This window comes from Monodelphis domestica, chromosome 3 (assembly GCF_027887165.1).
Source record: "Monodelphis domestica isolate mMonDom1 chromosome 3, mMonDom1.pri, whole genome shotgun sequence".
NCBI lineage: Eukaryota > Metazoa > Chordata > Mammalia > Didelphimorphia > Didelphidae > Monodelphis > Monodelphis domestica.
Window position 1 is genome coordinate 264,860,468 of NC_077229.1, and position 25,699 is coordinate 264,886,166.

Here is a 25,699-nt window from a genome sequence, read left to right on the forward strand (position 1 = left end):
AATGACAGTCTTTCCTAAAAAATATTAGGCAGAAAAAAGGACCCTAAATATAGCCGGATAACTAAAGACTAGATGGAACAGAGACGCGACACTCCATAACAAGTAATAGAAACATTTAGTAAGGAGGAGAGGAGAGAAAAGTCAAGTAGGGAGAAAGCCCAGCAGAGAGGATATCACTAGAAAATACCAACAGTTCTGCAGTGTTCAAGGCATTAATTGACCCTTCATATGTGTCCTAAAGACACCACTTCATGTAGAATCCTTGGCCGTATATATTTACTGCATGTCTGTGTCCCACACTTTGCCATATTCAATTCTGACAGCTCTAAGAACTCCACATGTGCCTTCATGACTGTTGTTCTCATCCACCCATTCTACTGGGAAATGTCTTTACATGGCTGGGGTAGACATTCCTCTAACTCACCAATGAGTTTGTGGCCCCTTGGGTATCCTCAATCCAGTTTAGACCATCTGCCAAGGTGGTTTACCAGTGGGTGGCTGCTGTATATCCCATGCCATTGTCAGTTATCCTGACTTTTGTCTTGACATTGAATTTTGATGATTGGTAGTGAGGCTGATGACTTTGTCCAACTCTTCCTCACTTAAATCCAATTCATGTACAAGTCAAAACATTACCTCCTAGTGTCATTAGTTCCCTTCAAAAAAAAAAGGACAAGGGGCAGCTAGGTGTCTTAGTGGTTAGAGAGCCAGGCATGGAGATTGCAGGGTTCTGGGTTCAAACATGGCCCTAAGGTCTCCCTAGTGGTGTGACTCTGAGCCAGTCTCTTAACCCCAGTTTCCTAGCCCCTACCACTTTTCTACCTTGGTACAGATACTGAATAACAATTCTAAAGCAAAAAATAAAAGTCTGAAAAAAAAGGACAAACAACAATATCCTAAGCATAATCTTCCCAAAGAAATTGTGCATATTTGTGGGAAGTTAAGCTCAATGTTTATGGGGGTAGAAACTCTATGATCCTTTTTTTTACTGTGAGATCACATAAAATCCTTTGCTTTGAATTAAGAAAACTTATTGGTTTACTAGTAAAAAAAAATATGGAGAAAGAATCTAAAATGTGTAATACATTTGTTGGAGCCAACTGGCAATGGGAGTTCTAGTTTCTATAATTGTCTTGCCCAGGGAGTAGATAGATAGATAGATAGATAGATAGATAGATAGATTACATAGCTTTGCTAACATAGAAATTTTCATCATAACTGTTCCAACCCCCTATTGAGTTAGGGCCCAATTTTCTGGTGAGATGCTAGTTGACTGATTTGATAAACCAATGAAAGATGAAATTTGTTAATGTGTCTTCTTCACTACTCAGGCTTCTCCCAACATGTAAATGATAGTGTACATTTAACCAAGTGACTCATAGAAAAATTCTATGGCCTTAAAGAGTTGTGAGAATTCTAAATTTGATGTCAAAATGCTTAGGGAAATCCTTGTCTATAGAATAATGGAAGGGCATTTTGAATAGAACCTTGTACCTGACCTCTATAGGTTTTATCAGTGGCAGTGACATATATATATATATATATATATATGTATGTATATATATTCAGTCATCAGTACTTTATATTAAAAACAATGGGACATTTTCTTGTATTGTTTCCTATAGTATAGCATTTGTTTTTCAAATTTTATTTTTCATGTATTCTATAATCCTTCAGTTAACTCTGCAACATGCTTTCTTCAAGGCAACTAGATGGTACAATAGACAGAACCCCCATACCTGGAGTCAGGAAGATCTGAATTCAAATATAGCCACAGACACTTACTAGCTGTGTGACCCTGGGCAAATCACTTGACATCTGTTTAACTTCAATCACCTCATCTGTAAAATGGGAATGATAATAGCATTTATTTCCCAGGACTGTAAGGATAAAATGAGATAACAATTGTAAAGTGCTTAGCACAGTGCCTGGTATATGGAAAATGCTATATAAATGTTGCTGTTGTTATTTTTATTATTAGGTTATACATTTTGGCTTGTCCAATATTCGTGTGTTCTTTTAAAATTGTTGTCTTTTGCCAAATTTTCTTCCATTTCCACATTTGTGGGTTCCCAGTTAGCAGTCTTCTCTCTCAGAGCTTCTATTTCTTTGAAATAAATGCTCATTCTGTCTTCTGAGCTTTACATATATAATTTATGGTTTTAAAATTGTTCATTGGAATGTTAATTTCTTTTCCTTCCTTCCTCCCTCCCTTCCTTTTCTTAGTACTTTTACCTTTTTTCTTAGTAATAACTCTAAGACAGAAGAGCAAGGGCTAGACAAATGAGGTTAAGTGATTTGCCCAGGATCAGACAGCTAGAAAGTATCCAAGGCCACATTTGAACCCAAGTCTCCCTGACTATAGACCTAAGCACTCTATCCATTGTGTTACCAAGCTGCCCCTGGAGTTTTTGATAAAAGGAGTTTCAGGTCATTGTCCTTCTAAGTACATTTAATTCTTGGTTTTAATAATCTGGATGTGCTTTAGATTTTTGATGGGTTTCAACTTCTGTTTGCTTATTTTCTTATGGGCTGGATTTCACTAAGAATTTCTTCCTTGAACTTAAAAATATATATATTAGGCTTTTCCTTGTATTCCCTGAATTTTGCAACTGGTTTCCTTGTTCATTCTATGGTTTCTCCCTTTTCCAACATTACAAAGACCCTGAAGCTGTGTCCTCAGTGTTCTCAGGTAGAATTGTGGGGATGTTTAGGCTTCGTCCTTACCCATAGTGAAAATTCAGTTGAGAATAATAATAAGACTACTGCCAACTTGGTTGGCCAATTAATGTTTCTTCAGGAATAGATACTCTAAGCTGCCTCCATCTTTCTTCCCTCATGTACACCAGTTAATCTTCTACTCCTTTAAGTGTATGGCCAGAATCAATATCCTGCCACTTCTAAGGGGGTTTGGGATGTGAGGAAATTAAGCTTAAGCCACTGGTGCAGAGGGACCAATTTCCCAGCCAAATTTTACAATACACGTTTATAATATCATTTGTATCCATAATATATTTGTGTCCAGTTTGAAGAGTGGAATGGAGTGAAAGTACTAAGGTAGTGCCAAATCAGTAATGGCAAACCTTTTAGAGACAGAGAACTAGGCCCCACCCTCATCCCACCCTCCCCAGACCAAGTGCTTTGCCCGTGCAACCTCACCAAGTGCTGGGTATTCTGCCCCCACCTGTATTACACACAGGACTGTGAGGGAGGAAGAGCTCCCATTGGGCTGCTGGGCTGAGGGGTGAGTGAAATGAAGAAAGTCCTCAGCGAGTATAGAGAAGGGGAAGGAGGTGGCCTGAACACTCTGCTCCCCTCCAGCTCTGCTGCCTGTGAGTTTCCCATTGGCTGGGCAGAGGTGTGGTGGTGAAAGGCAGGGGAGCAGTTCCACCTGAGTCCCTCTGCCTTTCTAGTAACAAACTCTGGCAGGGGAGGGTGGCTGAGTGCCCATAGAGAGCACTTTGTGCACCATCTTTGGCCCCCTTGCCATAGGTTCACCATCACTACTCTAAGTGTTTAAATTGCCTTGTTTTATCTGTGTATAATATATGTATATATATATGTATATATATATGTGTGTGTGTGCATGTATGTATGTATTTATACATTCACACATAGAAAACTTTGTAAAAAATTTCTGTATATGTATAAATATATAAACATATGCATATATGTTTAAGCATGCATGTATACACAAATACATGAGCATAAATATATGTTGTACACATATTATAAATACTTTAAAAAGTGTTTCTGTCATCTTGTTTTGTAGATTTGACTTAGTTACTCTATATCTGGTAAATAATTTCTTTTAGGGAGGGGAGTTAGAAAGGTATGAGGAAAATAACTATTTATCCATCTTGTTGAACATACCCTTAGTCCTGCATTTTTACCTGTCCTATGAACATAATAAGCTCAACATATACAAAACAATTAGTTATCATCTCCTCTAAACTTAACCATCTTCCATATATTTGGCAATATAACTAGGGTAAAACATTTCTAATAATGAGGAAGCTGAAAGAGTTCACAAACTATCTCTATCAGCAAACATTTGCTTTCTTGGTCAAGTGGAATCATAACAGCCAAAGACAAACCAATGTAGGATATAAACTGATTTTTAAAAATCTTATGGGAGGATAACAGTGCAAGAGTATAGCTTTATCTATTCATTAAAATGAAAAGCAACAGAGGAGAAAATGAATTTCCTAAAAGCTTGACATGAAATCCAATTAAGTTAGATCATCCTAAGTCCATTTAAGGATGAAATTGAAAAGAGGACAACAGACAAAAATGGGAGATGTCAATGTTTCTATTGCAATGTCTTTGCTTCATCAATGATGCTGGGACCACCACATCTGGACTTTTAACACCATCTTCCTTAATGTGATGCATGATAAAGGAAAAGTTACCATAAAGAAAATAAAGATGGAATGAGTTACTAGACTATACCAAATATAGACAGAGGAGGTTTGTGATCAAGGTAGGTATTGAGAGAATGGTTCTCAACATATCTGAAAAAGGGAAAGATAGGAATTGTTTTTTAAATGGAGATGTTAAGGCAAGTTACTTTTCAATATGATGATAACCACTGATTCATAAGCTTATTTTATTATCTGTAGAAATTCCTTATGAAATTAATCTATTTGAGAATGAAGATTATAGTTGAAAATATGAGAAACATTGATGATGTATCATTGGCAAAGCAAAGAGTTTTTAATAAAAGGCAGCTTTTACAAATGCTATTTTATAGTAGACTACATCTTTGCAGCCACACCATTTATGCAAATACAGAACCCATTCTGCTTTTCTGTTGCTGGCTATTAAAAACATGTCATTTACTATAGCAAAACACTACCTTTAAAGTTCTTCAATATGCTACACAAAAATATGTATGGGTGTGTATGTGCATATAATTAGGATCAACACAAAATGGTAGATGGAACTAGAGGTAACTTTGTTGAATGGTCCCCTGAATATTCAGCAAACAGAAACAAAATAGGGAGGTATATATACCTTCCAAAACTATGCACAAGCATCATTGAGGAGACCCTATGCAAGTTGAAATGGATAGATTTCTTATAGTTTGTGAGATTCTCTACATGGATCTTTTAGTTTGCATATGATATTGTGTTCTTTGTATTGAACCTGGAAAGAAAACATAGTCTTTTCAGTTAGATCCATAGCTTCTCAAAAGAAATGTCTAGTAACACATATAGGAAAACTTAATGAAAGCATACATGTTGCCCAGATTATGACATGCAATTGAATGAGCAGCTTTATTACTGCTCATTACTTACTCCATCAGAAGATATATCTTGGAGACTCTGCAAAAGGACAGTGAGGTGGGCATATATGGGACTGTAGCGAGAAAGAGTTAGGCAGATTTGATTCCAAGCTGCTTTCTTTTGCAAAAGTTCATTTTGAGGAGTTTGTTGCCTTTTGTTTTGATACCATCACCTTGACAAAAATTTAAGCAAAGTCATCACAACACCATTTTTGATAGTGATAACCAAATTCTATATCCATTCTTCCTCTGTCTTTAGTGAGAGGAAGGAGATATGTTTATTTGCCACTTCTTCAGGATAAGATTGTTCATTAGAATGGATCATAGCTGGCCTACTTGTTATCATTTGCATTATTGTAGGCATTAGTTCTGTTCAATTTTCTTTACTATGTTCATCTCATATCAGACCTGGGATGATTCTTTCAATTCATCATATTTTTCATTTCCTTACAAGCAAAAATATTACATATGTGTGTGTTTAACCTTTATTCAATTTATAGGCAACCATTTTCCATTTTTTTTTGTTTTGTTGGTTATCAAGTGCTCCTTTGAATATTTTGTTATGTATAAGAAATTTCTTTCTCTCAATGACATATTTGGTGTCTAATGAGAAAATGTCTATGAACTACTTTGTAAGCTTGAAAACACTCAAAAGTTAGTTATTACTTTTAGATGGTTAGAAGCCTAGTAGTGGGATTGTTAGGTTAAAGAATATGAAATTTAGTGACAACTTACAGAATGTTAAATTAGTTCCCATAATGGTTAGATTAATAGTTGTATTTTCTCATAGCCTTGCTCCTCCCCCAAGAGACATTTTTTACAATTTTTGCAAGTTTTACAATGGGAGGTGAAACAAAAGAGTTGTTTTAATTTATCTTGTGCTATTATTGATCAGGAGTATGAGCTTATATGGTTAATGAGAATTGTGATTCTTTTTCAGATTGTATATTAATTGAGTCCTTATTGGCAAATTAGATTTGGTCTCATGTAACAGTGTGAACTGCCTAGGTATCATAAATATTATAGATAGTTGAAGTAAAAAAATATTTCTCACTCAACAGCTTCTCCCCCTACTTGAATAGATTTTGTTTGTGTGAAACATTTCTAACTTTGTGTAATCAAAATTATTTTTTTCCATTCATGGCATCTTCTTGTGCTTTAAAAATTTCTCCCTAACCTATAGTTGTTAAAAGTATCTATTTCCATATTATTACATTAAAAAAAAACTACTATGGTCTTTTTTCTTTATAATGACTTCATTTTTTAAAAATTAATCACCACCACCACCACAAAACATTGGACTAAACAAATGCATAAAAAAGATTATGTGCAAGACCCTGAACTCAACATTATTTACATTTGTTTAAAACTATATAAATTATATATATATGCTAATATATAAACATCCTCTGCTTTTGCAATCCCTTTGGAATTGTTTTATGTGGATACTTTTTTCTCTTGATTTTGTGGCTGTTATTTTTTTAATGTAATCATGGTATGTGTTATTCCTATTCTCTTTTCATCTCTTCATATACTTCCCTTATTTCCTTTATATTGCCAATATTTATGATTTCTATAATATTATATAACCTATTACATTCAAATATCACAACCTATTCAGCTATTTCTCCAGTTCATTACATTTGTGTTATTTCTAGTTATTTTGTTATAATAATCAAAATTTCCATGAATGTTTTCATATAAACACAGCCTTTGACCCTCTCAATAATGCCCTTAGAGTCTACTCCTAGTAATGGAATCTCTAGGTCAATAAGTATGAACAGCTTTTCTATATGTATAATTAGATTTTGTTTTCTAAAAGTAAAATTCACAGCTGCTCTAGCAATGTAATATTAGGCCTGTTTTTTCCATGTTCCTATTAACATTTAATTTGATCAATTTAGCCCTTCTGGTTCTCAGTTAACATATATGTTACTGGGACCATATTTTGCTAGATTGAGCCTTAGGTGGCAGACATAATCTTTTGCCAGGACCAGGCTTTTTTCAAAACAAGTTTGTTTGTTTTTTTTCCAGCTTGAACATACCCAGTGGAACTTTTGTTTCAGTGCCACAACCGCACAGAATTATCTCCATAGTATTTTGAGTGTTAGGGTAAGACTTTGGCAGAATATTTATACTCTCTAAAGCCATTGTGTGTAGGCTTAAGTCAACTATTAACCTCATCCCGGGATTTGGGGCTCTCCAGAGATCTCTTATTTATCTTATCTAAGATGCTATTCATCTCCTTAACTTTTTTCTTATTTATTTTTTGGTCATATTTATCTACTTTTTTTTTTAGTTTTTAAAGCATTGTTTTATTTGGTCATTTTCATACATTATTCATTGGAAACAGATCATTTTCTTTTCTTCCCCCCCCCCAGCCGACATGTGATTCGTCTGGGTATCACATGTGTCCTTGCTCTGAACCCATTTCCTTGTTGTTGGTATTTGCATTAGGGTGCTCATTTAGCGTCTCTCCATCATGTCCCCTCAACCTCTGTAGTCAAGCAGTTGCTTTTCCTCCGTGTTTTTACTCCCTCAGTTTGTCCTCTGCTTGAGGATAGTTTTTTTTTTCCTCGTAGATGGCTGCAGGTTGTTCAGGGACATTGTAAAGCCATTATTGGAGAAGTCCATTACGTTCTCTTGTACCACAACGTGTCAGTCTCTGTGTACAATGTTTTCCTGGTTCTGCTCCTCTCACTCTGCCTCACTTCCTGGAGGTTGTTCCAGTCTCCATGGAATTCTTCCACTTTATTATTCCTTTTAGCACAATAGTATTCCATCACCAACATATACCACAGTTTGTTCAGCCATTCCCCAATTGAAGGGCATCCCCTCATTTTCCAATTTTTGGCCACCACAAAGAGTGCAGCTATGAACATTCTAGTACAGGTCTTTTTCCTTATTATCTCTTTGGGGTACAATCCCAGCAGTGCTATAGCTGGATCAAAGGGCAGACAAGTGTTTTATCGCCCTTTGGGCATAGTTCCAAATTGCCCTCCAGAATGGTTGGATCAGTTCACAACTCCACCAGCAATGAATTAATGTCCCTACTTTGCCACATCCCCTCCAGCATTCATTACTTTCCTTTGCTGTCATGTTAGCCAATCTGCTAGATGTGAGGTGATACCTCAGAGTTGTTTTGATTTGCATCTCTCTGATTTAAGAGGAAAAAAAAAAACTAAAGTATTCCATTATTATTACTTTATCTACTTCCATCTGTATTTCACTTAATTTTTCCTTTAAAAATCAGGGTGCTATAACACTTGGTGCATATAGATCCAGTACTGATAATGTTTCATTATCCATAGTAACCTCCCTAAAATAATATTACAACAACAATTTACCTTGTTCATCCCATCCAATTATATCCATTTTAGCCCCAACTTTGTCAGAGATCATGACTACTACCACTTCCTTCTCTGGATTAGCTGAGGCATAGTATATTCTACTTTTGTCCCTTACCGTCACTCTATGTTTATCTCTCAAAAATATTAATATGGTCTTTAACATTTATTTTATCCTTTAATTCTTTAATTATTTTATTTTCAGGCCTGAATTCTCTTTCTTCCCTTTCTCTCCACCTTTAATGAGAAAGCAAGGAAAAGCTGTTATGAACATATTAGTCAAGCAAAATAAATCCCCTAATTGGTATGTAAAAAACAAAATTAAACAAAAGCTTCAATCTGTACTTTAAGTCTAACTCTTCTGTATCTGGAGATAGGAAGTATATTTCATCATAAATCTCCAGGAATTGTGTTTCGTTATTGTTTTAATCTGAGTTCCTGAGTCACTCAAATGTATTTGTTTTGACAATATTGTTGCTATTGGCTGTTATATTAGTTCTGCTCAATTTACTTCACATACTAGACTACCATGATTCCTCTGAAACTATACTTAGATAATTTCTTATAGTCCATCACATTCATATACCATAATTCCTTTATACAAAATCCAATAATGGGCATCCCTTCAGTTTCTAATTCTTTGCCATCACAAAAAGAGCTGCTAAGAATATTTCTGTACAAATGCATCTTTTTCCTTTTTATTTGGTTTCATTGGGGAATTGAGCTAGTGGCATCACCAAGCATTTGGAACATAATTCCAAAATTCTCCCCAGAACAGCTGGACCAGTTGATATTTCTACCTAGAGTTCATTAATGTACCTTCCCATGACCCCTCTGCATTTATTTTACTTTTTTTTTTTACATCTTTGCCAATCTGTAACATCTGATAGATACTAAGTGGTTTCTCAGAGTTCTTTTAATTTGGATTTCTCTTTTAGTACTTTAGGGCACTTTTTTCTCATAAAGCTATTGATAGCTTAGAATTCTTCCTTTGAAAACTGTTCTTATCCCTTAAACATTGGGAATGCCTCTTATTCTTTTAAATTTGACAAAAGTCCTTATGTATCTCAGAAATGAGAACTGTATCAATTACATACCTCATGATTTTCTGGAGCTTTCTAGCTAATGATTACAAATAAAGATAACTACCTTTCCTCTTTGTTATTAGTATTTATTGCAGAATTACTTCTTTTAACATTCATATGAATCAGGTGATATTACATTATAAACTTGTAAATGAGTTTACAGTTGCAGCATATTACAAAAAATGACTTGTTTATAAATGAAAAAGTTAAAAATATGGCAACTTCTGACCAGCAAAGAAAGTAGATGGTTTTACAATGAGACTTAGGCCTACTAAATGGACAGTCCAATTATGGTACTGACATCCACAAAATATTAAAATGGTTAAAGAAAGGCTTCTAGTGCACTGGACAATTCCTCTATGTAAGAGCTACAAGAGATCATGTATAAGAATTACTCAGGAAGAAAAGTTGGCATTGATGCATTAGAACCACTCTGATAGATGACATCGCATTGAAAAAATCCATGCACTTAGTTTGACCTTAAAAAGAAACTTTAGAAAAAGATATTTCCTTATGTACCATTATCAATCCAACTCCAAGAGTTGCATGTTATGAAAGGCTATTCACCATCATAGAAGAAACTGATAGTTTGAATGCATATATAGAAGCATACTCTTTTTCACTTTATTTCATTCATGAGTATTTTTTTGTATATTTGACATGTCTTCTTTCACACCATGATGAATATGGACATATGTATTACATGATAACATATGTATAATGTATATCATATTATCTGCCATCTTTTGGGAGGGACATTAACTGCAAAATGTCAAAAATGATTATTAAAAATTATATCTACAGGTACTCTGAAAAAGAAAAGTATAATTTAAAAAATGATATGCAAATGAGCTTGTATAATATTTTTATGAAAATAAACCCAAATTGATGAGCATTTATTGACTACTCTGTGCAAGATACTTTTCTTATTGCTGTAAATGATAGAAACATAATTTATGTGACACATAAAATAAAAATTTGTTTTTACAATCAACATACAAACATAGTATAGATGTATGTATTTTTTTCAGTTACTTGACCAAAAAATATTCAATAGTTGCAAGAGAAAGTCTTCAAGTAAAAATGAAGAAAGAAACAAACATTATATATTTTTTACTATTTCCATGTGCTGGGCTAAGTGCTTTACAAATATTAACTGATTTGATCCTCACAACAACCTTATGAGGTGTAGGTGTTGTTATAAACCCCCATTTTATAATTAAAGAAACTGAGGTTAAATAACTCACCCAGGGTCACACTGCTACTAAGTGTCTGAGGCTGGGCTTAAATTCACGTCTTCCTACCTTCAGGACCAGCATTGTATGCACTGTACCACCTAAATACCTTATCTATCATTTATAGATAGTGTCATGTGGTAAAATGGTGCCATCCCTCTATAGATGGGTAGAAATTATATGATACATTGTCACATATTTAATATAGTCATAAAATAGAGATTAGGACTAGACCTGCAATTTTTTTTTGTTATAGGGAACTTCTAGCTGAGGAAATGCCTTCTAAGAAGATAGGTTGGTGCCTTATCTGAAACTTATTAGCCTTAGAGAATTGACTTGAGGTTTGAAAGTTTAAGTGACTTGCCCAGGATCCATGTGTCAGTGGTAGGACTTGAATCTAGATCTTCCTGGCCCCCTCCACTTTACCCCCCTGTCATGTATAAAGGGTACTGTCAAAGTATAAAGGAGTCTGGTCAGAGAAGATGGTGGGCTTGTTAGCATATCCTGGGGCAAGCGAGTACTGTTGGCCCTCCTGCAACCCCCAGGGTAGGAGCAAGGGTATAATCATTTCTTCCCATTGATAGAAGGCCAATGTCCATAGTCACCATAGGGTGCGCCAGGACACATGCTGTATGAATACCTATGCCTCTGGGTGAATGCTTCCCTATGGACAAATCCATCAGATTTAATGACTATAGAGGACTGCTGTGTTGGAACAGGTGGAAAAGGTGTAATTGTGGGCTTGAAATTGCCAGGAGTCACTTTATTCTTTATCTATAATAACTATATATTATATATACATATATATATATAATAGAAAAATAAAAAAATATATAATAAAATGTCTGAAATCAGTCCTTTGTAGGAGGCAAGAGAAGTTCTGAATTTTTCAAGATGAAAGGAATCAAGAATTGGACAGGAAAGCAACATCTCTGTCATGACTACATGAATGAATAAAAAATATTTATGTAGGGCTCACTGTGTGCCTGGCACTGAAAACATGTTGGTGGCATAAATGGAAACAAGGAAGACAGTCTCTGCCTTCAGGGAACTTACAGTCTTGTGGTAGCTAGAAAACTAGAGAAGGGAGAGAAGGAAGTATGCATACATACTTGATTTTTGGAAAAAGCTAGAAAATGTAGGTCTGGTATGGACAAGATTAGGTGAAGGCTCACTTATCAGAGTCTGGGATCGCAGGGTCTCAAGGGCAAAGTCTACGTCCATGTGGGAAGTAGAGGAGGAAGATGACCTGAGTGTCAGGTCAGAAAATGAGGAAGAAAGCATGGTAATAGTCCATGTAATCATTCTGGGCCTAAATGATAGTTAAGGTCAATGGCTAAGTACTGTTATGATGATGTTCTGCATATCTTAACATAATATTTCCCATCTCTATAATTTATTAATTTTAAAGTGCCTAAGTCATTTTATTTTATCTTAGGTCCTAGTGAAATCTTTTTTTTCTTTTAAACCCTTACCTTCGGTCTTGGAGTCAATACTGTGTATTGGCTCCAAAACAGAAGAGTGGTAAGGGCTAGGCAATGGGGGGTAAGTGACTAGCCCAGGATCACACAGCTAGGAAGTGTCTGAGGCCAGATTTCAACCTAGGACCTCCTGTCTCTAGGCCTGGCTCTCAATCCACTGAGACACCCAGCTGCCCCTCTGAAATTCTTTTTAAAAAAGTAATCTTTCTCTCATGAGTGCATCCTAAAGAATCTACAAAGAATCACAGTACACTTAAGATGTCAGATAGTGTTTGGGGAAAGCATTTTTTTAAATATAATTTTTATTTTATTTTTATTTTTAACATTTTTCCATAGTTAGATGATTCATGTTGTCTCTCTCCCCTCTTCCACCCCCCTTCCTGGAGTTGACAAGCAGTTCCACTGGGTTATACACGTATTATTACTCAGAACCCATTTCCATATTATTCATTTTTGTAATAGTGCAATCTTTTAAAGCCAAAACTAGGGAAATTTTTAAGAAAGGGACTGTCACCCCCAATATCTCAGGGTTGAGGACCCATATTGCAAATAAGAATAAAGAAAAAAAAAACTTCAGGATTGATTCTGTGTGTTACCCTGGAATATTTTCTTCTTCCTGCTTAGAATCATGTCTTTATACATTGAAAGGAATATTTCAATATTAATTGGAAATAAAGACCTTGCCTCTCCTTATTTGATCAAGCATTGAATTTTTGTGAGCAATAATCACCCTGGAAAGCTTGCTAATTAGAGAAGTCTTCAAATCACGAATCTGATATTGCAATTGCCTCTTTTTGCATGCCATGATTAAAAGATCAGGTGCAGAAGTATAAGCAGATGACTTTTCTGGATAAAACTCTGGAACTGACAGCTTATAGTTTTGTATAGCCTATTTTTTTCTTTCCTATTTTACATGTTAATGCCTTTAAATGTATTAAAGGGGTTTTTTTAATAGAAAAATTTTCTTTTGGGTATAGACAAAACCAACAGACAAAGTAAATAAGTCTGTTTTTCTGTGGGATAGCTGAGTTGGGTATGTGCATATGTGCTTGCATGAGTAATGAGCTAAATTCCAATCAACCTCACAGGAAGAGTTCCAAATAGATTTATATAAAGGACACTTCTGTCAGTACAAGTTTTCCTTCCTACTTTGGCTGAAATATCAGTAAATTTCTATTCTGGAATTTAGATTTTAGAAAGGTCAAGTAATGGAAGATCGTTGTCCTGGTTTCAAGGTCAGGGAGATTGGGGTTCAACTCTTGCCATCGCTATACTCATTGGGTTGTTCCTGGTCAAGACATGGGCTTTCCGAGTCTTAATGAACTCTCTAAGATTCTCCGTTTCAGAGGAGGCATAGACTGACTCTGTGAGAAGAAATCTCTTACTGGGAGAACAATACATCGATGAAATCACAGGTCTCTTTTTTGTTTAATCATTAATTTTCCTGTAACATGAAAGTATTTCATAATACACATCAGCTAGAATTCATAGCTTTTCCTTTCCTCACATGCTCAGTTTCAATTTTAGACTAATGAAAGAAATGAGGGCAAAGAGGTAGGAGCACATTTCATAGCTTCCTGGCCCCGGAATCATTTAACAGTAAACAAATTAGCTTTTAATGTTAATTGTTTCAGGGGTCAAGGCTCAAGTAAGTCATTTCATTTCCTGTGTCACACTATGCCTTTCTCCTTGTTCTTTTAAAGATTGCTAAATTTTCACATGTAAATATATATTTTAATGGCATGATAACTTTCATTGAAGTAGGTCACAGAAATTACAGATTGTCTTTATCCCACTGCAATAAATTTTTTTTAAAAAATCTGGGCTTTACTGTCAGTCATCCAGTTGGGTGAGAGGATAGATGCAGGCATTTCCTGTGGTTGGGGTTAAGTAAAAAGAGGTCAATTGGGGATATAAAAATAAAGATGAGAGAAGGTATGATGTTTTCCAGCATGGGACATTATGTCATCAGAAAGCACTGGTTTTAAGCCTTTTTAGCTTTAATGCTATCTCTTTAGTGGCACAGGAAACATAACACAAAATAAAAAGAACTCACTTTGGTACACTGGTCTAAGGTTTACACGAGTGTTTACATATTTCTTGTGATCCACAACCCTGTGAGGGAGGTGCTATGATTCCCATTTCGAAGATGAGGGAACTAGAGGTGAGTAAGGTTAAGTGGCTATAAAACGAGGTAAATGGCTAGAGCAGAATTTATGCCCAGGTCTTCCTGACTCCAAATCTATGCTCTATTGATTCCAGGATGGCGCTAAATGTGGTGCTCCTTGTTTTTTCCTTTGAAGAGTAACCTCCGGGGGACAGTTCATGTGATTTACAGGATGATTCAATATACGAATATTATGCAATTAGTCTTGTGACATTTTGAGACCAAGCTGTCCTGCCTCTATGGATGATTTACTAGGTTTTCCAAGATGACATTCCCACTATCTTCACATGGATTTAGTTCTTCTCAAATCACACAAGTCCCAAAGTCTAAATATGTGAATAAGAAGCCTCCAAAATAAAGTAAAAATTTTTATTGCTCAGTCGTGTTTGACTCTTCATGACCCTGTGGACTATAGCATGCCAATACTGTCTGTAGGGTTTTCTTGGCATAGGCATGGGAGTGGTTTGCCATTCCCTTCTCCAGTGGATTAAGGTAAATAGAAGTTAAGTGACTTGCCCAGGGTCACAAGGATAGTAAGTGTCTGAGGCTGGATTTATGTTGAGGTCTTCCTGACTCTGGGCCCAGTCCTCTAACCACTAAGCCACCTAGCTACCCCTGAAGTAAAAATAACAATAAACCAAAAACTCAGGGCTCTTGGAGGAGTAATCCCTAAATATTAAATTTCTATTCCTAGATACAACTGAAGTTTTCATGGCTTTTTAGAGCCTCATATGCCCAGAATGAAGAAGACATTTTAGAACAACCTTTGACCCTTCAGGGGATTGAGAAAGAATTTAAGAGGCCATATCCTTTCTTAAACAACTTGGAGAAGTAGGGCCCTCACCTAGGAAGAAGGATAATGCCAACAAGAATCACTCAGGAACCTCTGCCCTAGAAGAGCGAGGCTGAGGAAATAATACTCTAGTTTGAGCCTCTAGTCTCCCAGGGTCAGGATAGGATGCTAGATGAATGTGAAATGACAAGAAAAAAAATGTAGCCCCAGAAATAGGGATTGACATTGAGTTGTTATATACCTACCTTCCTAGTCTAGTCTTGAACCATTCTTAAGATTTAGGTCACCAGTGGCCCAAGGTAAAAACTCTAGGTTTGGTTTTCCTTCTAAAATAGATGATATTCTATACCGACTGATCCTGGAGAAATTCAAGTATCTGGTATCAAGTATCTAAGTTTTTTTTGGTTGGACTTCAGACCTGCTATTCATCTGGGAGTTTAGGCTTGACTCATACTCCTAGGGTAGACAGTATTACTATGAGAACATTTTTGTGTTCATTATTTTCTTGGTAACTAAAACTTGGGCTGGTGTTACTAATCCAAACTGTTAATTATATTGACTCTTTTAAAAGTTCTATGATTTTTTTCTCCACACGAGTTGCCTAAATTCTAATTCTGAAAAAAAAAAAAAATTAAGCCCACTCTGATTATCCAAATTCCCACCATAGTCTTAACCAGAAGGATGGTTTTCAATGTCCTTCTTGGGTTATTCTGAGGAGCTGTCAGATTACATTAGTTCCTTGCTGGAGGTGACTGCATTTCATAGTTTGCCATATGGTCTAGGATCTGTCGAGATGAAAGGATATATGAATCTATAATAACATTTCTACAACTAATTGAGCTGAGAAAGATGAGTCCTTTGAGTTCAGCATAGGAAAGAACACATGGGGAAAAAGTGATGTTTTAGTCAAAGAAAAAAAGGCACGAGAGAGGAGATCACAGACCCTCCAAAAATTCTCAACAGATTAATAATAGATACTTTTGGGGATATCTCTCATATCTCGTTATGGAAATACCTCCTCTGAGTGTGGTTTTAGGGTGGCCCCAACTCATAGCTTCTTTTACCAACAATATTTCTTAAGAAGTTGGCATTATCACATGACTACCCTCACCTAAACACCCCTCACTTTAAAGTTATGGAACTCTAATACAAAAAAAAAGTCCAATAATTAGAAACCAGCTCAGCACTCCATCTCTTACTCAGACCTGTAAACTATATTACTCTTTCCAGGGCAGTCTCTCCCTAGTAGCTGCCATGTAGAAGAGAACTAAAAAACTCAGTTTCAACATGTGCTTCTAAAATTAGCCATAGCCTTTCACCTACTCTTTTTCCTATCCTTCAGAAAACTACCATAGATGCTCCATCCAAGTCACATCCCCATCTCCTTCTCCCCAAGGACATATTTTTTATTTGTAATTTTGTTCTTGTTATGGCATATACTGTCTCCATCACACAATTACACTGGAACTTATACTTCCTGGTATAAGCCAGAACTCGAGCCTAACATTACATGAGACCCTCCTCAGTAGTAGAAAGAATCATTATTGTATGTTCTATGCTTCATGAGGGGAAGAGTTGGAGAGATCTGGGAAGAGGAAAAATCTTGGCCTTCTCATTTATAGCTGTGAGAAAGGATACCTATGGTTCTAGGCTTCTCTTGAGGGAGAGATACCTAGAAAGAGAAAAAGACTGGGGAAAAGCCAGTAGGTTGAAGAGTTGCTGTTTCAAATGTGTCCTTATTCCCTGTTTACTATGCTAGAAATACCCCCCATGTTTGGCATAGTTTAATTTATATATCTCTCTGGTTTCTGTTTGCTACTGACTTCTGTAATATTGGCTCTCCAGGGTCCCATTGCCTGAAGGTCAATTATATTAAATTTCACTATTTTACCCCCCCACCCCCACCCCCGTTCTCTGTTACCCTTAAGGGGGAAAAGCAGAATACTTTCTAGGTTTTCTTGAAATGGCTATAGGTCCCACCTGTGGCGTTCCCCAAGAGTATAGGCAGTGTGGTTCCCTGCATCCCAGTTCCATTTTGCCAGTAAAGTGATATTAGCTTTTACAAAGAAATATTTACTGCAAAGGATATAATTACAAATATAAAAAACTTATTTTTTCAACACATGGGAGAAATAATCCACTCTTTCATTTATCCCATCTTAGTCTCTGGAAAGGGGAAGAAGATTAAAATTATAGTTTAGCTCAGTTCCTGTGGATCACAGTTCCACTTCCAAGGCTAACACTCCTAAGACTTGAGTCCCAGACACCTTGGATTCTTGGGGATTCCATGCTGGACTGGCTAGATGCATCATTCCTCTTGTAATGCTAGCAGGCTCTAAGATCATCATGGCTAAAACTCCTGTATCCCATGAGACTCATCTCTGTAATATGAAACTGAGGACGATGAATATCACAGAAGAGAGACAAAAATCCCCAGACTAATTTCTTGGAGTCCGAGTAAAAGACAGTTGGGGAAAGAAGTCCTTCCCTCACTGATTCAGTTCATTTTGTCCATATTGTAGGAGAATGTGTAACAGGAAAGAGGACATACATAGGAAAGAGTAACCAGAAACATAGCAATTCAGACTCACTAAGAAATGATGAGCGGATTAATTTTTAAAAAGACAGGGATAGGCATACATGAAATTATGAAAAGTGAAATGAGTAGATCCAAGAGAACATTATATATAGCAAAAGAATTAGTGTCTGAAGAATAACTTGTGAATGTCTACCTCCAGAAAAAATAACTGATAAATAGAAACACACAAGATATAGTTTATATATACTTTTTTAAAAATTAAATGATACCTTCTCTAGTGGAGGAGGGGAGGAAGGAAGAGAGATATCTGGGGATTTTAATGTAAACAACAAAAAAATAAGTTAATAATGAATAAATGAAATAAAAAGTATAAACAGAAAAAAAACTATAAAAGAAAGATCCTAATATCCCTAAAGTGTTCCACATACTGGTGTGGTTACTGGTCTAGAGCATAATTGTCTTAGTGAATGAACTCAAGTGGGCCCTAGGAAGCTTTGCTAGTAAGGTTAGTGGATGTGACCAAATTTTAGTTGAGCTTTTTAAAATCCTAAAAGGAGATACTGTTAAAAGCAAATTTTAAAAACTCAACAGTGGTCACTGGACTAGAAAAGATCAGTTTTCATTCTAGTCCTAAAGAAGGACAATGACAAAGAATGTTCAAATTAGCCAATAACTGTGCTCATTTCACATACCAGCAACATTTTTAAGATTCTGCAAGCTACACTTAAGCAGTATATAAGCCAAGAATCCCAAAAGAACAGGCTGATTTTCCAAAAGCCAGAGGAAGTAGACTAAATTTGCCAAAATTTGTTGGATTATGGAAGAAACAGGAGAGTTCCAGAAAAAAATATATCTATATCTATATCTATATATTTCTGCTTCATTGGTTATATTAATGCCTTTGACTGCATGGATCACAACAAAATGTGGCAAGTCCTCAAAGATATGGCATTACCAGATTATCTTACTTGTCTCCTGAGGAACCTGTATGTGGGTCAAGAAGCAATAGTTAGAACCAAACATGGAACAACTGATTGGCTTAAGATTGGGGAGGGGGGATGGGAAGAGTATGACAAGGCTATATATTATCACCTAATTTAACTTAAATCTTGTGAAATGCCAGACTGGATGAATCAAAAGTGAGAATTAAGGTTCCCAGGAGAATCTCAACAATTTCAGATATGCAGAAAATACCACTCTGATTGGCAGAAAGTGAAGAAAAATTAAGAAGTCTCTTGATGAGGATGAAAGAGGAGAGTGTAAAAGCAGACTTGAAACTTAACAATGAAAAAAACTAAGATTATGGCAACTGGTACCATCACTTTCTGTCAAATAGAAGAAGAAATGAAAGCAGTGTCAGATTTTATATTTTTGTGCTTAAAGTTCACTACAGTTGGTGACTGCAGCCATGAAATTAAAAAAAAATTGCTCCTTAAGGAGAGTGAAAAGCAGAGATATAACCCTGCTGACATAGGTCTCTATAAGTCAAAGCTGTGTTTGTTCCTGTAGTAACGTATGGTTGTGAGAGCTGGACTGCAAGGAAAGCTGAGTGCCTCAGAATTGATGCTTCTGAAGACTTTTGTGAGTCCTTTGTATAGTGAAATGAACTTAGTCAATACTTAAAGAAACTAATTCAGACTATTCCCTGAAAGGTCAGTTACTGAACTTGAGACTTAAGTACTTTGGCCATATAAGGAGAAGAGAGAACTCATTTGAAAAGGCCTCGATGTTGGGAAAGAGTAAAAACAAAAGGAGAAGGAGAAGGCAGAGGATGAAATGGATAGATAGTGTCATGGAAACAATGAACAGGAGCTTGGACACACGCTGGGAAAGAGTGGAGAATAGAAGGGCCTCGAATGCTAAGGTTCATGATGTACAAAAAAATCAGACATGACTGAATGATTGAACAACAAAAACAAAGGGCTATGTATTGCCTGATTATTGGTAAGAAGCACACTGCTGGTGGCTTGTGAGCTATAGTCCTAGTAGTAGCAGGGAACCCAAAAGATTACCTTTAGAACCCTTGAGTAATCTCCCTTTTGGGGAGCCAAGCTATAGGCGTTTGAGCATGTCAAGGGGAGTAGCTCAGAAAGAATGTTACATGTTCATAAATGATTACTATAAAATGAGGGCATTGGACTAAAGCTCTCTAAGGTCCATTCCACCTCTATTTCTGATGACTTCTCCCTCTACCAAATTGTAAACAGGGCAGGAATTATGTTATTTTTAATTTTTGTATTTCCAGCACCTACAAGAGTGATCTTTGTGTAACAGGTGCTTAATAAAAGCCAGATGAATTTGGCATTATCAAGTAATTGTTTAAGAGATTGTTTTAATCATTATTCCCAAATCTGGATAGCCTGGGTCTGTTCATTTCATCTTTCCTCCTTTATGTCTTCTGTTTTACATTCTCTTGTTTTATAAATTGAAGAAGCAAAGATATCGACAAGAGGAACTTTGTTTTATATAGCTAACCACAAGAGGGAGCTCATAAAAGAACTAATGAATAAATAATGAATAAATGAGGTAATAAACCCTCAAACCCCAAAATGCTGACAGCCTTCTATAGCTGACTATAATAGCAGTTTGTTGTTTCAAGTCAGATCAATGGCCTCTCTGAGAAATCCTCACTTTTCTATCTCCATTTAAGGCTGGGCTTTTCTCTCAAGTTGCTATGTGGAAGTTAGTCCCCATAAAACCAGGATTTTACAGCCTAGAGTTTTCCCATTTCCAGTTGTGAGAAAAAATATGAACCATAATTATGTAGTTACATATTGATAGAATAAAAATAAAGAAATTCACCTATCTCTGGTGACAGAACATTAAAAAGGATACAACTGCTCTGAAAGGATACGGTAGAATAGATGATATTATCCACCATTTTAACTATTTGTTATTCTTGGTTAAGAGACTCTGCAGCTTTTCTAAAAGGCCTGCTTTCATAACTATGAAAGAATTGGATTTCTTACCTTTGTCTCTTTCCTTTGAACAGGGAATATTTTCTTTTTTTTTTTAATAATAAATCCTTCCACTTAAAATCTGGAAATTCTTTTTCTCCCTTGAGAATGCTCCCTATTTCCCTATCCTCTCCTTCTGTGAAATGCTTTACTTTTCTATGCTAAGGTGCCTAAAAATGTTATTAATTCAATGTGTATTTTAAGAGGGTTTGAATAGTTGTTATAAATACTAAATCTGTACCACAGAAATCTGAACTTGCCATAAGCAAGAACAGATCCTTTAGTATATGAATTTATCTCTCTTCTTTCAGCTTGGCCTCCTATCTTTGACCTACATCCATTGGACCATTGTTGATGGGTGTGCTTCTCCCAAAAGTTCAAGAGGATTCCACAAGAAAGCCTAGGGATATCTTTGCTGGACCTGGGTATTTCTAAAAGGCTCATTAGTATACCACAATACTTAAGGAAAATAACAGTAGACTTTCTCTTTGTCTCTTCTCTCCTCCAGTTAAGTAGCTTGCTAAGCAAAACCAAAAAATCTATTTCTTCTTGCTCAAACTATCTAGCAGAAACAGTATTAATGGCAATTAAGATTTATAAATGTAGTGCATGGCTCTCGGTTTATTCTCCCAAATCACACTTGGATTAGCAAGTCAAGTCCTCAAAGGTTGGCTATTACTTTCCTCAGGATTATAGGGGGTAAAGATGAAAGGTGTGGGGATTTTAGAACTCTCTCTCCCAACTTCTCATACAGTGTGTTCCTCCGGACATCAATTACTAGCTAACATCCCCCCCAATATCTTTGTCCAGTAAACATTAATTAGCTTTTATAATGGGATATTTACTTTAAAAACATATAGCAAGTATCACAGTAAAACAAAATCCCAAACTAGTAACATCCTTTCCTCTACATACTCAGTCCCTGGAGAGATTCAGATCAAACTTTAAATAGTTGCTACAACACATTGCATCAACAAAGTTCATTTTAGGGTGTGTCATAAGCAATGGACAAGTCATTCCCTTTTTTGCAGGGCATGGTGATTAACAAGTTGGGTCATTTCTGCTCTATATCAAACTGGTTGTACCTCAAGGTTGGCTCCTCACCAGCTTTGGCTATTGCTGTTACCTTGTATGATTGATAAAGGGTACTAAGAAAAAAACCCTTACCTTCCTTACCTTATACTTACCTAATTACCTTACCTAATACTATTAGTCCTGAGGCAAAAGAGGAGTAAGAGATAGGCCATTAGATTTAAGTGACTTGCCCAGGGTCATACAGCTAGGAAGTTACTGAGGCCAGATTTCAACCCATGTCCTTTTACCTCTAAGCCTGGTTCTCTCTAATCACAGAGCCACCTAGTTGCCCTTTGAAGGGTTCTTTTGATAATTTTACTGACCTTTTAATGATCATAAGTTTGTAACCAGGTCTATTCATTCTAAAATAGAAATTTATCAAAGATTCTAAAAGAATGAAATCCCAAAGAGACAGCAGAAGCAGAGGCACCACAAGTTCATGGCTACACAATTGACAACTGTGTGGAGAGATTAAAGCATCCATGGAAGGCAGCAAGATGTTGCTAGTTCCATTATTGTTACCTCTCCAGCACCCAGAGTATTGAGTATTTCAACAATGGACTTTTATTTCTTTCCCAGCAGCCAAATAAGAGAATTTTCATCACTACGCTGTAAGCTGATGGAAAATAGAGTAAATCTGTATCTGCTCTCTCCCTCATGGAAAGACTTTTCTACCTTATGTTTCTAGAATTAGGCTCACCATGCCTCCATGAGGATTAGTAGCAGTAAGACTATATTGTATATTCTCTTATAAATGGGCCCTTATTGGCCAGTCCACCCATTACATATAAGTTTTAAATAATATATGCAATGAAAGGGAATCCTTCCTGAATAAAAGGGATTTGCCTATTCTCCAAGAGATTAAAGAAAAGGAAGGAGTTAAAGCAGGAGAATATTTCTCCCTTAGTAGACATAAAATTTCCTGGATAGGGAGAAAATGTTAGCTGGGATGAAATCCATCACCAATCCTCTTAGTTACCTGGGTCAGTAACAAAATTCCAGTCCCAACTTTTACCCACAATCTTAACAGGTCCATTCTCCTTTGCTTTTGACAATCACTATGGCACATCTCCTATCAGTAACAGAATAGCATCTTCAACAATCATGCTTTTAAGGCTTCTCAGTTTAAAAGTCTAAGTCACATATAAGGTCCTCCAGAATCAGAAAATTCTGGGATATCTGCCTAACCAGCAGACAAGAATTTCCCAGGTCCTGAGTTCTTGTGGCAATGCATGAGGACATAGCAAGGCAGGTTGAACATTTTGATAAGTCCACTGTTTCCCAAGGATCCCCATCCTGGGTGGATTAAGCTAGTTTTTCCCTCCCCTTAAGAGATGACAAAATTGTTCTAGGGACTCAATTGGCTAGGTGGCTAAGGTTCAAACTCCATATCTCTTTATATAGCTTCCTGAGGAGCTCTGAGCAGATTGATATGACTTCTTGGTCACCAAAGGGCACCAAAAGCACACCCTGCTCTGCTGACCAGAAAGCATCCATGAGGAGATGCAAGGGTAGGGTGGGGTAGGAAGAGATATCCATCTCAGTTTAGTGCTACTGTTTCTATATTGGAGCAATGTAGACTTGCTTACTAACATTTGAATGATTTATGAGTATCTTATTCTGTTCAAACATTAAACCTGAAATAACAGGGTACTGACCTGAGTCAAGGCTGACCCTAACATTTAATATATTAGTTGGTAAATGGGATAAGATGGCTTTATAGTAAACATAATGGTAAACACAGTAGAAGTGATTGAGTGACCAGATATAAAAACCCCACGTTCAAGGTTCTTCTAGTGGTATATGATTACTGCTTGAATGAAACAGAATGTAGGCCCCCACTCACATGAAGCAATTGCCTCAGTGCTGGAAAAGGATGGTATGGAGGGTAGTTAGTCAATAAATATTTATTAAGTTCCTTCTAGGTGATGGGCACAGTGTTAAGTGCTGAATATACAAAAAGAGCCTGAAAGACATTCCCTGGTCTCAAGGAACTCACCATATAATAGGGCTGACAACAAAGGAGTATCTATTAATAAGCTATATATGAGATAAATAGGAAATAATTAAAAGAGGGAAGGCACTAGGTTTAAGAGGGTTTCATTAAGGTTTCCTAAAGAAGATATAATTTTAGTTAGGATCTGAAAGAAGCCATGGAAAGCAGAAGTAGTGTTGAAGAAAAGCATTCCAGGTGTGGGTCAGAGCTAAAGAAAATAGCTAGAGCCAAGAGATGGAATGTCTTATTCATAGAAAAGCAAGGAAGTCAGTGTTGATGGGAGGAAGAGTTTATGGCAAAGAATAAGGTGTAAGAAGACTGGAAAGGTAGGAGGGGACTAGGTGAGAAAAAGTTTTTAACATCAAATAGTATTTTGTATTTGATCCTAAGGAGCCAATGATTTTATTGAGTAGGCAAGTGATCTGATCAGATCTATGCTTTAGGAAAATCACTTTGGTGTCTGACTGGAGGAAGGATTGGAGTGGGGAGATATTTGAGTTAGGAAAACCCACTAACAGGCTATTGTGATTCTCCAGGCTGGAGGTGATGAGAGTGTGTGCTAGAGCAATAGCAGTGTCAGAGGAGAAAAGGAGGCCTATTCAAGAGATGCAGAAGTGAAATAAACAGACTTTTTATCAACCTATTGGATAAAGGAAAGATAGCTTTCTTCTTTCCTTATAGACCTCTAATACTATTACTCTGTTAAGGAGATCCTCTCTGTTTTAGGAGACTTGGGATTAGGCCTATTCCCATAACATCCGTAGGGTTTTCCATTTCCATACTATCCTCAAGGATGACTCCTAGGTTGTGAAGTCTGCAGGACTGAAGGATGGTGATGCTCTTTTGGTAATAGGGATTATATGAAGGGGAGTAGATTTAAAGGATATACTGGATATTCTGTTTGAGATGTCTGAAAGGCAGTTGGAGATGCATGATCAGATGTCTGGAGAGAGATTAGGCAGGATAGGAAGTTTGGGGAATCATTAGCATAGAAATGGCATTTAAAACCATGGGAGCTGATGAGATCCCTAAGTGAAGAAGTATGGAAGAAAAAGAGAAGAGGGTCCCAGAATAGAATGCTATAGGACACCAATGATTAGAGTGCAAGATCTTGATGATCATTCAGCAAAGGAGACCAAGAAGGAATAGTCATATTGGTAAGAAAAGAGCCAGGAAAAAGCAGTGTCTAAAAACCTAGAGAGAAGAGAGTATCAAGAAGAGGGTGATCAACAATGTCAAAGGCTGCATAGAGGTTGAAGAGAATGAGAACTGAAAAAGGTCATTGGAAAATTTGGAGAGTTTTGGTAGAATAATGAGGTTGGAAGCTCCATCCCGGCCCCACTGTCCCAGTCAGCTATTCCTTATGATCAGATTAATTAGGGGAAATTAGATCCTGCTTTTGGGGGACAATCCTGTCTGCTCATTTTGAGTGGTTATAGGCATTAATCTAGGAAACTAAGGAAAGCAAACTAAGCAAAGGATCCTAAGCAGTAGGGTTTTATGGGAAGTTCTTTTAGTGCTAAGAGGTATAGGCTACATAGCAGGTAGTGAAATGAATTTGAAAGGGTGAGTGGGAGAAAGTATTTATTTACACAATTCCTGGGCAGTGGCTATGGCTCTGACTATACAGCTGGGAGTTTTGAAAGAACTAAACTACTTTTGGAGTCATAAGGAATGGAGGAATTTTGCTGATGCTATCCATCATTTAACCTTCTTTTGTCTATGTCAGAAGCAATTA

At 36.5% G+C, this 25,699-nt stretch overlaps 2 protein-coding genes across 20 annotated transcripts in view; both read left to right on the forward strand.

Moving 5' to 3' along the window:
* Positions 1–21,376, forward strand: part of EPB41L3 (erythrocyte membrane protein band 4.1 like 3) — a 243,190-nt gene extending 221,814 nt beyond the window's left edge. For all 19 annotated transcript variants that reach the window (XM_056823691.1, XM_056823700.1, XM_056823701.1 and 16 more), the window contains one exon: positions 21,203–21,376. In XM_056823691.1, the coding sequence (XP_056679669.1) occupies positions 21,203–21,295 (93 nt within the window). In that variant the 3' untranslated portion in view covers positions 21,296–21,376. The remainder of the gene's footprint in view (positions 1–21,202) is intronic.
* ZBTB14 (zinc finger and BTB domain containing 14) overlaps positions 21,298–25,699 on the forward strand; it is a 59,808-nt gene continuing 55,406 nt past the window's right edge. Inside the window, exon 1 of the mRNA XM_056823738.1 lies at positions 21,298–21,316. The gene's annotated coding sequence lies outside the window, so the exon portion shown is untranslated. The remainder of the gene's footprint in view (positions 21,317–25,699) is intronic.